The following is a 12,349-nucleotide window of genomic DNA, read 5'->3' on the forward strand; positions in this document are numbered from 1 at the left end:
AGTATAGAAATGCCAACTAGATTGCTAATGCGAAAGTGAATGGACACAATTGGAGCAACTTTCCCGCAGAATTTTTTTTTTCATGCTTTCCAAAAATTCCGCGCTTCATATAACATGCGTGTTTTTTTTAATATACAACGTGTATTCAATTGATATTATTACACTCCTACTCCGCACGGGTCACAACTTGAACGATATGCAACGTATATGTTTATGCGCTGCACCATTCGCAAGGTATGCCGAAATGCGCCGAGCAGTTCATGCAAGTGTCCACTCCGAGATGTCGCAGTGATTCAACGAGGAATAAGACGATGGTTGGTGTATGCTAAGGAGAGGAGTTGGCTGAGAGAAGTATGACGCCAAAGGCAGTGGCAAGGCTGGCTATTCTTCGCTTATTTCTTCCTGTCTTTGTGGCCCAATGGAAACTGGCGTACGCACGCTCATTTGGTCCCGCGCGTGCAACTGACATGATGTCTGACATCTCAAAGAGCTGCTTGGCGTTGGCACGAGGGAAGTATGCATGTAATTATGGCATATTAGAGCCTCACACTGCTGCGCTACGAGACCTAGGCTTGATTGGACCATCAGGCCCTTATTAACATAAAGCATATTATGCCTCATTCCAGGCACTTCGCAGAACGTTGATAAGTTTGTGTCGCGCATTGCTTCAGGCCTTTTCATTAAAAAATATTGAGCATGACATTTCCTTGATGTCTGCCCATGTAAGCGAACCTTTCGTAGATTTGGTGAACGGTGCATTGAAAGACAACACGTGACATGTACAGCACTGCACAATGTGCAGGTGTTTTATGTACAGATTAGGACATGTCCATGGTTTTGGCGCTTTGCGTAATTGCGCATAATATTGGTCTGTGCACAGTAAAGTGCCGGTGAGGGGACCTCTCAGAGTCCAGTAGTAGTACGGCTGCCACTGCACCCGCCAGGCACGCCACACCAGCTGCCGCTGATCACGCCGATACGAGCTGTACACAACAGCCTCCCACTGTTAGTGCCCTGCTGCAAACTCTGCGGGTTATTCTTTTCTTCTTGGCTGCCTTATCGCAGGCATTCACTTATTAAGTAGGCTGTCAATTGCAGTGCTGCATGCGGTACGGGCGCTCCAGATACAGCATTGGGGGGGGGGGGGGGGGGGGGGGAACTTGCCTTTTTTTTCTCGAGCAGCGACCGCACAGTTGCCTTCCGCAAATAGCCAGGCGTCTTCGTTTGGATAATTTGGGTAGGATTACACATGGCGGGTGCCTGGCCTGCATATTATATTCTGTGCTTATTATATTGCATTATAGCAATTACTGTCCCTATTTCGCACTTTGCACGAAGTCGCGGGATCGAATACCGGCCACGGCGGCCGCATTTCGATGGGGGCGAAATGCGAAAACACCCGTGTACTTAGATTTAGGTGCACGTTAAAGAACCCCAGGTGGTCTAAATTTCCGTACTCCCCCACTACGGCGTGCCTCATAATCAGAACGGGTTTGGCACGTAAAACCCCATAATTTAATTATTTATTTCGCACTTTGCGCCCAAATCGAAGTTTTTTTTAATTTCCTGTTGTATTGACTAGTATATATCACCCGTAATTATTTTGTCATTAAGTAACATACCATTAACAAAGTCCATCCTTCTCATAACCATTGCTTTCGACTATACCCGAGTCTACAGGAAACGGAATGTTGACATTAAGGAGGATGTGCCATAAACTGGCCACAGCTGCGCCATCTGGCACTCGACAGATGCAGTTGCTCTCTAGCGCGGCGTGGCGAGAAAGGGTCACAATATACATTCGGCCAGTCTTTGCAACAGACGCTGATCTAGTAGCGCAGCACGGCGGTGGCATCCGACAGCTCAACGGTATGTTCTAGACAGGTGCACTTAGGTTCTCTAGAACCAAATGTTATTAAATGTAGTATTTTCTTTTGACACCTAGTGCATAGGTGTTAGTTTACCCAATGCGCTGATCAGATGAATGGTGTATATTTTGAGTGTTCCGAAATTAGGTAATGCACCGTTTTTTTTTACAATCTTTCCTCCGAGAAGTTCTTTATTTTCCTCCACTGTGCGGGGTTTTATTTTGCTGTCTTCAATGAGGATACAAGTGCAAAGAGTAGAAGACAAATGCCTGCACTCTATTATAGCACGACAGCTTTATGTTCCCTCATACCTTTCGCACCTTGTACATATCGGATAGGTTAGAGCTGGTTAAGAAGTTAAGAGAGTTAAGAAGTTGGTTAAGAGAGTTGAGAACTGGTTCTTATACAGTGCCGTATTCGTTATTCATTTTTTCAACGGAGCGTCCTTTGCTACATCATCAAGGTCTCCCGAACAATATACAAGCACTTGATTTAAGGTTGTTCCTTTAGAGAAGCAAATAACCGTGTTGTGTTACAGAACTGAAACATTAAGAGATCACATAGGCATATTGTCCTGTCATGAAATGTCAACTCTCATGTTTCTCCTCAGCCAGCGAAAGAATAACTGAAAGAAATGAGGTGTTATGCTGATGCCATTCGTTCACATTTTATTTTCTGGTTGGACAACCAGGCTATGTTTTCCACGACATTTTTTTTTGCTAGACATGGGTCAGGTATGGCCTGCGCAGCATAATTTCATAACAAACAAAAATCTGTAGGGAAGTGAACGTGGCACCGTGAACTTCTCTGTTTCTTTTAATACACTCTTGTAGGCAATGCTTAAGTAAAACAACGAAGGAAACTTGTCATCGAGTTTAATAAGCTATGGAGCAACATTTCTGGAACGTTTAATTCAAGGGAATTTCTCGCACCACTTCATTTTTGTTATTGACAAGGAGTCAGAGGCAAAGTTTTGTTAGCACAAAGACTTTATATATTGCAAGGTATGCGCTGCTTTCAAGCGAATAGACTGTTCCAAGTAAGAATACCATCGCCGGTGAAAAAAATTCTTGTGTTGCAGATGAAGGCAGAGATTCGCGACAACATCGTTCACTCGCCATACCCAAACGTCGAGGTCCCGGTTTACGACTCCATGTTTTCATTCTTCAAAAGCAGGGTCGGGAGGTTCGGCGAGCGCACCGCACTTGTAAGTATGCTGCAGCTTCACAAAGGTGAAATTGTCCTCGTAAAATTTAAGATTGGTTTTATTACCCCTTGTTTTCCTCGACACCAAAATACCACTCTGCGTTTGCCATATCATACACCCGATAGGTGTCTGCTGCTCAGTGCGTCCCGAAGAGACAGTCACCATCGAGTAACACGCAAGTGATAGTGAACATTTGGCAAAATCGCACGGCAGAGGACTTGCGAAGTCATCCAGCGTTTGTGCGCTCCAACGCACACACGCGCAATGACATATCAAGTCCGCGTAAGGCAATAATGATACATGGTGCACAGTTCGCAAAAAAAGAAAAAAAAATACGGCAGAAACCATCCTCCACGATCATCCAAGTCAATGTGAAGCATTCCTCCCCTGCACTGGCGGTGCTCACCGCCCATGTTCGCGGTGTCCATACGCTTGCGTGTAATCCGCCTTCACTGAAGTGAATCGTCACTGTAATTTTTATTATTTTATTCATGCGAAATATATGCACCACATATTTGAGCGGCTGCCTTGTACACGACAGTGTCCCAGGCTAGAACACATCATTATTGTGCAAATTCTGTTTTGTTCTTTTTTTTTTGCATAGCAAGTACCATGCACGGAAACACCTTTCACGGGTTTCCTAACCCAGAGAGAGAGGGAATCTGAAATCTACATAACTACCATTCTCTGCTGCAGGTGCTTCTGCCACGCCTGCAATATCTTGCTAAACTCGTCTTGAATCGAGCACTAAAACTCATTGTCGTAATTTTTTTTTCAGGTATACAGGGATGAGTGCTTGAACTTTACGAACTTATTGCAAAACGTTCAGCGTTGTGCTGCTCGACTACAATGTCTAGGAATTGGGCCTGGAGAACGCGTGTACTGTCACGTAACCAACAACATTGACAGCTTTGTGGCAGTATGCGGTGTTCTCGTCTCGGGAGCGACATTTGTAACATCGGACATAAACTTCACAACCGGTAAGCAATAAGTTCACTCAAAAATAAAGCAAAAAAATGAATACAAATCCTCCAGAACACGTTTCCGTCTTTAACTAGCTTCTTGGCCTCGAATTAGAGACGACGATCACTGCTTCCTTTCGCTATATTGTGAAAAAGCATTGCGCTACTATCATATTAGTACTACTATCATGTGCCGATTCCATTCAGTATACCTCTTCCGGCTTAATCGCTCTTGCAGGCTTTTATATACTTTAGAGAAATTGCTACTGCGTAGCTTAATGAGAGCCAAGGGTTTTCAGACAATACCGATCTATCCCGCATATTAGTCGTGGACAACCTTCTCTGGCAGCTTTCTGGGGGCAAAGCGCGCACAAGAATGATTCTCAACAAAAGTCCCCTTTTTCATTCATGTTTGGTTCAAGCTAAGAAGAGGAAACAAACGGCGTTATTTACAACAGCCAAATAATACAGACCACTCAAGTGAGTGTTAAATAAGGCTTGTTCTTTCTGTTTTTCTCTTCCGCGTCGGAAAGGTCGGGGGGAGCAAATATAAGAAACGAGAAGCACTGTCAAACGCTGTCAAACGCTGTCAAACGCTGTCGGACTACTTGGTGTGGTAATGCATGCACAAAAACTCAGACCCCGTAGGTTGCCTTCATTTCCGCAGAAAGCTGCCCGCAAGTACGCACAGCTACAACTCGTGCAGTGAGATTTCTGTGGCACTGCACGAGTTCTAGCTGTACGTTGCCAACAAACCGGGCAGAAAGTCAGCTTGCGATAGTAACTTCCACCTCAAGATTGGCTCATCGCTGATTCGTGAGACTGAAGAGCTGCGGCTTCTTGGCCTGGAGGTTTACCAGTCGGGGTCTAGTGTGAAGTGCATCAAGAAGATAAGCAAAACTTCAGCAGAAACAGTTCACCTCATTCACAGAATTGTGCCACGCAGTGGTGGGGCGCGCAATGACGTGACCCGTTTCGCTGTGTGCTCCGTCCTGCAGCCTCGTACTATATCTCAACCGCAGTTCTGACGACTGACTGCTCAACAGTGGGACAAACTTGAGGCTATTAACAGAAGTGCCATGACAGCAATTACGGATCACTCTCGTCTAACACCTATACCAACGCTACAAAGCACGCACAACTTAACACCATTTCTGAGCTCGTTGAGCATTGACAGCAAGCAAGAAAGCTTAAAAGGTACCACACACCAGCAGTCGCGGCGCCCCAATCCTATTTCTCTGGAGATTGAGCCATGACTACGAACTTGGACAATCTTTCACAATAGAAGTATAAACCCCTAACCAATAACAAGACGACAAAGCTCCACCGGCGGCTTCAACCGATTGCAACAGCTGAAACGGCCGTACCTATTTGACGTAACAGACTTTTCAGACCCTTAATATTTGAGCTGCAGGCTATTCACGATGTGATTGAAACCCTTGTGAAATATTGCCTTACATCAACGAAGCCTACATCTATACTGACAGCCCCGGCACAGTTATGCATCTAAAAAATTCCCCACCCAAGCACTCCGGTTAACCTGCGAAGCTAAAACGTGCGGCCCCGGGGATTATCACTGGGTTAATCCCGACGGTTCATTAATGTGTTTCTCAATTATTCGTTACGTCTTTGTGTTTCTTAATGAGGTTACACGTACGTTCGGCTGTGACGGAGAGAACGACGTCACTAACGGTATGTGTCCGCAGTCCTCCGTTGTCGCATTGCCGCTTGCGATTCTTCAAAATTAAATTGCTTCAAAATTAGATCTGTCCGTCACCTAACACAATGAATGGCCCATACCCCCTTAACCCTTTCAGAAGCCTCTTCATCCTGTTGATTGAAAACTTACTTTCAGCACATTTATGGCATCTTCAGAAACATAGAAAGTGTACAGCAGCAGAAAAGATTAAGAATTTTCAATTCTTTAGTGTGTTTTGTCAAGTTTACGGAATGGGGACTTCACGCGAGAACTCACTACACGAACATAAAGTATAAGAAGATCAAGTATTTCGTGCATTGAAAAACTAGAAAGACACTTATCTAGCCACTTGAAAATTATGCCTGGTGCTTGACGTTGTGAAAAACAATGAAAAAGTGAACTTGCTACATACAACAACATACTGACACCGAGCAAGAACACCCAACCATCTACCTCCCTACTCATATTACTAAAACATTTTGCACATGTTATCCAAAATTGCAGTACAATTCCAATCATGAGTGTTTCAAGATATATGGAACACATCTTAAATATCATTACTTTCATCAGTGCTTTTGCTGTTGATGCACTATCTTGGTGTACACAATATTGTGTACAGTCTTCCGCACTTTTTGTTATATTCTGCTCGAGCGCTATAATATGGTCGTACGTCGTCCTGAAGGGAACATCGCATGTTTTAGACGACTCTTGCACAGGAGAGTGCTTAGTGCACTTGAGAGTACTTGCGCCGGTCTCGCTGATTATCGCCGCTTAAAGGCGCTAAAGAGACGCGTGATGGACGCTCGCGTGATATAGCTAAAATTGCGGGAGGCTGTAGACAGCGTCTCAAAAGGTTAAGCAATGGCTCATACTACGGTAAACGCGGCCTCCTCATTACGGCGACAAAAGAGAAGTGGAATTATACGCTAGAATGGTGAACGGCAACGGAGCCAGCGGTGGAAGAAGACGACGACGAACGCGGGAGCAGTGGCACAAGCGCGTTCGCGCGGTTGCGCCGAGGGGCGCCAACGAGCCAGCTGTGGAAGAAGACGACGACGCTCGAGCCCTTGCTAATGATTTTCGGTGTACAGGCGACAGACGGACGAATCGCCTAGGCACATACAGCTTCGCTGTAAGAAGGCACGAAAACGTTGCGTATTTGTGAGCAGATACACAAAATTCACAATTGTACAAGTGTGAACATCACTGTCCACTGGGTGTAGGCACATGCTCATGACCAAAACTATGACCGTGTGGACCGCCTCGCTCACTCTTTCTCGATACCCGTAACTGCTCCACTTTCCGTTCCCTCTGACCCCTGCTGTGTTTCATCGCCCGAAAATCCATCCTCCGGCGTGACACTGGTGCCCTCATCCCCTGAGTGTCTGCTCTCTTCCGCACAATCTTTCTCGGGTGGAGGAAGTCGCTCCTCTCTCCGGAGTCTTCGGGTCGGGGCGGCTCTTACACCAGCCATCACTTGTGCTTGGGGTCAACCATACGAAAACATTGTCCAGTGTCCGAAGTGCTCCGCTCCTGCATCGGCAGCGGATGCCCGCCATCTACTTTGGACATGCCGTGGGACAAAGACAATTCGCGAAATTTTGCTTAAAGGTGTGAAATTGAACAGCGATCAAGCTGTATGGACTATGGACAACACATTTTATAAGTCTTCGGTGCAGTTTTATAAGTCATTGTTGCAGCACGCTTATATTTATCTATGTTATGACGTTATGCCACGTGACAACCCCAAACGCAAAAAAGATATTCAGAGCCCTTCCACTACCGTGAAGATGGAAGCCAGTGAAGCTGTTCAGGTTCCTGACGTCATTATTCTGGAGGATGTAGTTAAACGAGCGTCCATCCCATAGCCAGTACAAAGGGCAACTGCTGATAACAGCGCTAACGCGATCTCTACGTCATGAGACAAAGGGGCACAGCGATTGGTGGAACGTACCACCACCGATTATCGCGAGACTTGTCAAAGAGGCATCGACGGTGGCGAGGGGTATAACAATGGGCCATCCGTCAACTGTTTTGACACGTGTGCTAAGACACAACGGCGGGAAACCGCCACGCACATGGAGCCAAACTGCCACCCACATGGAGGCGAAATTGTTGTACACGCCGGTCGGTCTACTACACGGACGCGATTTCCTGGAACCTAGCCTTGGAAACTTCTGGGAAACTTCTTCCAGCATGGAAACTTCTGGGAACTCTCTAATACGGCCTTCCAGTAAAACATGCGCTAGAAGACCCGGACTTCGGCCACACCAGCAAGATTAGTTCCGTAAGCCATACGAGGTGATGGGCAGTATTATACGGCGTTGTTTCAACGAAAACCGAATCAAACTTCCTCCTTTATTCCCCTGAGAAGTAACCCCGGCCAGCCGTCACGAGCATAGAACTTTATATTAATTAGATTTCATTTGTAACTAAATCCCGCGCTCGCCAAACATTAGTATAACACCAAAACCGAGTATTGGACAGTCGATGTCACCACGGCAGATCAACTGCCCTTATGCAGCAAGAATTGTGTTTGACAGATAACACAAACCTTGAACACAGTAGATGGCCGAGTTTAGCGTGAACAGCCTGGAGAATGCGCGCAGATAGGCATCTTCCAACGCTCAAATCAAACTCGCGGGACGTTTGCCATTTGTGTTTTTAACATGCGCCAAGCGTAAAGAGAAACGCCTTTTCAAATTACGCACGTTCCGACCAGCGCTGTTGGCGGCGTAAACGTCGGCTGAGATGCTGTCTCCCGAGAATAAGTAGTTATCGGAAAGCGTTCTTGCGCCTGGCAGATTCTTTTACATCTGGTCTTCTTTCCTGCTCATCTTTTCTAACCCTTTCCCGACTGCACGGCAGCGATAAAGACTGTTATTCTGGTTAACCTCTCTGCATTTCATCTGTTAATATATCTCTCTTGCAATTTGTATTGTGATAAAGGCACGTTATTGCACGTGGCTTCGGCGCCGGCGTGCTGTCATGGTATCAACTGAGCATTCGCGGCCCGCGCGCGATCGTTAAGGCGTCTTCACACTAGCGGTAAAACGCACGCGGAAAGCTGCTCGCGCAAAACGCGCCAGCATTTTGCCATACTATGGCCATATGGCCATGGCCATATGGCCATAGTATGGCAAGAACGTCCCCAAGTATGGCCGTATGGCCATACTTGGGGACGTTTTCGCCGCCGCGGTAAGCAGTGGTAGATTCACTCCCAGCAGGAATCACTGCGGCGTGACCAGCGTGGTGAGAGAGGGTGCAAGTTTATCGTTGTGTTTTGCCCACGTGTACAGAACGTTCGCTCCTCATCGGCCTCCCAGATCGACGGCGAGCGGCATTTCGCAAAATGTCTGTCCGAGACTTACTCGCAGACGTTGACCCAAGCTCGTTCTCGCGGCGTGCTTTCTGCCGTTTGCGGCTTGCCACGTACGTTTTCCCGCTAGTTTGTACGAGCCCTTTACCAGTAGAGACGCAAGCACGCGAAAAAAACAACATAGCGGGGCAGCCAGGTGCTCGTTTGCCTTCCCCTGCTGGCACGAGCGTGACCCGCACACATGTTAGCGTTTCTGCGGAGCAGCTGCGTGCACACCACACCATGCATAGCACAAGCTGAACGTATCTATCAGCTAAATCTATAAAATGCTGTCATAGGCTGACAAACGCCGAAGGTGGTCAGTGCGTTTGACTTCATGCACCAGGCATCGAGCTACGATGCCTGTAACGCATGCATTATGCATTATGCATTATGCATTAGAAATTAGGTGTTCAATGTAAAGCACATTTCATTTTGCGAGCCTCGCAGCCGTGGTGACCACTTAGGGTATATTTGTGAAAGTCTGTGTCGCTGTGATGTTGCTATCTGTAAAATACAATACGAAGTAGAAAGATTGATAGTAAAAAAAAAACTAGTCTAGTTGTTTCTGTGTAGGTTAGTCAGTTTAAACCAGTGAATATTGTACAGTATCTCTGTCGTTCGTAGTTCGCGGGCAGACTACTCTACGGAACAGTGTATGCGTGTGGCCGTCACATTGTATTTGTTCACACGTAAATCACTCAGAACACCCCAGTTAAGTGCACAGAACATTGAACACTTACGCTTACAGCGCAGGGAAGTCGCGCTTCTCATGGCCAAGCTGGTAAGCTGCGGCAAGTGCCGGTGAGCTCTTGTACTTCGATTGGCTTTTATGTATGAAAAAGTCGCAAATAATCTGCGTGCGGAATCGCAGGGAAATAGTTTCATCTCCATGCGATGAACAAATACATTGCGAAAGAAATAAAGCCGGCAGATCCAACGCGCTGTGGGAATCGATGTTATGCGAAGCAGCGTGCGGGGAGCCTACCAAGTTAACGAAACGACCCTGAGAGCAGCAAGACGTAGGTGGCTCTTTCATGACCTACATGACACGCATGTCATGACATTCACGTCATCAGTCCTCAGGAGTCCCTTTAGCAACGCCTATATAGGAGACCTTAAAGCGAAAGCCCATTGCCATGCTCATGACTATGACTTCAACCATTAACCTTTAGACTTCTCCTTCACTTAGTACCACATCCGAACCCATTCCATTCCTTTTTGAGTGTTAATCTTTTTTGGCTGAGTCATTGTCATTTTGCTGATTCATGCTCATGACTACGACTTCTACCACCATCTTCTGGCGTTTCCTTCACTTAGTACCCACGTCAGAACACATTCGGGTGGTTTTTGTGCATTAATCCTTTTTGCTAAGTCATTGTCATTTTGCTGAGTCATGCTCATGACTATGACTTCTACCATCATCCTTTAGTGTTGTCTTCACTTAATACCCACGTCCGAACCCATGTCAGCGGTTTTTTAGTGGTAATGTTTTTTCGCTGGGTCATTGTCATTTTAGACGGCTGTTTTATGACCTAAATGACCCGCATGTGATGACATTCATGTCATGACCCATCATTTATGTTCGTCATACACTCTTGTCATAGTATGCCGATTGTGTGAAATACCAAGTTAACGATACGACCATGAGAGCACCAAGACGTAGGTGGCTAGATAGATAGATACTGTCAAAGTGGCAAATGTTCGCCAAGAAATGGTTCATATTTAATAAACGTGAAATTAACGTCTTTCTATTTGTCTTGTTCTGTCATTTAGACGAGCTTCTGGCGAACGTAAAGAGGAAAGGTTCTACGTACGTGCTGGCCGATGGCATCACAGCGCCAACATTCAACCGCATAAGGGACCAGATCAATGTGAAGGTATCACAAATAAATTTTTACTTGGTATAACATTTTCTTGGGCGACTTGGTTCACAAATGAGAAGACGGAAGCGCGAAAAAAAAAAAGAACGAGGTGAGTGCATACGACGGGCGCATCTGGTCTCGTACTTGTTCTTCTCTTTTTAACGCAATAGCGTTAAGTGCGCCGTGTCATAGAAAATCCGGCGTCGGCGTCGGTGTCGGCTTCGGTGTTAGCATCGGCGTCCGTGGAATGCCTGGCGGAGACGTTCATCCCCAACAACCCCGACCACACAGGCCCTCCGCATGGCGCAAGGGGTTAGTAAGCAAAAATTGAATTTCTCAAAGTAAAATCCGTCAGAAAAATCTTAAAGTACGACTTAATCACAACCTACAGGCATGGTAGCGTCGGATTGTAATTTGAATATACGATAAAAAAGCCTCATAAGCAGCCTGGGATCTTTGAATGCTATCGCGTTCTACACTTAAAGGTGACGCTTAAGCGTCCTTCAATTCTGATGGCGTTTCGCTGTACCTTGGTTCTAGGCAACATTGAGGGGAATGTTGAAAACCAAGCCTTTCTAAATTTTGGACACGGCCGCCCCTCGGGGCAACAGCAAACAATTATTAAAATAATACAAAAACATCCTAGGGCCTTCACATTTTGATATAACACCGCTTAAATAGCTCCTGTCAAAATGTCTTCCCAGCAATGCATTTGTGTTTAAAAGTGAAGCCGACTTTAAGAGGATACGTGTAAGCTTGGTCTTTGTAAGCTGGCCTTGCCACGTTGACTGTTGCAGCGAAGCTTACTCATAAAGAAAAATGTGTTGCCAACGGAGCCCGATAGCGCTATCGCGTTTCACTCTTAAAGGCAGAGCTTAAGCGTCCTTTATTTTTTTCGCCGTAGCGTTTTCCCTTGGGGCACATAAGTTTCCTCACGCGTTTCACAGGCACACTGCTGGGCAAGTATTGGCTCGAACGTTTGAGATTGGTCTGGTTTGGATAAACACACATAAGGGTCGATAAGCACTACACCAGCTCCCTCTGATTGAAATAAATTAAAGTCGTTCACTTTCACAACGGATGCCTCACCACAACGGCTTTCGCAAATGAGCTGCGCAATTCCAAGCAACAGTTGAGCCATGTTGCTTCATGAAGGCAAAAATAAACTGCGCTTGAAGAAGTTTACACAAATGAAAGCATTTGCTTTACCATTTCAAACTGGTGCAACCGGAAGCTTTATGAACATCGAACAGCAGACACGGTCCTTCTGTTGACCAGTACTCTCATTTCTGTATTGCTGGAACAAAGTGTTACCGAGAAGTTTCTTACTTTTGCCTCACGATGTCGATTCGGTCAAGAACCAGCGTAGCCACACTGCACGCCCGTGTAA

At 46.1% G+C, this 12,349-nt stretch overlaps 1 protein-coding gene across 1 annotated transcript in view; it reads left to right on the top strand.

Moving 5' to 3' along the window:
- Window positions 1-2,593: 2,593 nt before the first annotated feature.
- The window catches only part of LOC125947666 (uncharacterized), a 60,602-nt gene continuing 50,846 nt past the window's right edge, over window positions 2,594-12,349 (top strand). Inside the window, exons 1-2 of the mRNA XM_049672879.1 lie at window positions 2,594-2,602; window positions 2,950-3,075. Of these exons, the coding sequence (XP_049528836.1) occupies window positions 2,594-2,602; window positions 2,950-3,075 (135 nt within the window). The remainder of the gene's footprint in view (window positions 2,603-2,949; window positions 3,076-12,349) is intronic.

This window comes from Dermacentor silvarum, chromosome 8, assembly GCF_013339745.2.
Source record: "Dermacentor silvarum isolate Dsil-2018 chromosome 8, BIME_Dsil_1.4, whole genome shotgun sequence".
Lineage (NCBI taxonomy): Eukaryota > Metazoa > Arthropoda > Arachnida > Ixodida > Ixodidae > Dermacentor > Dermacentor silvarum.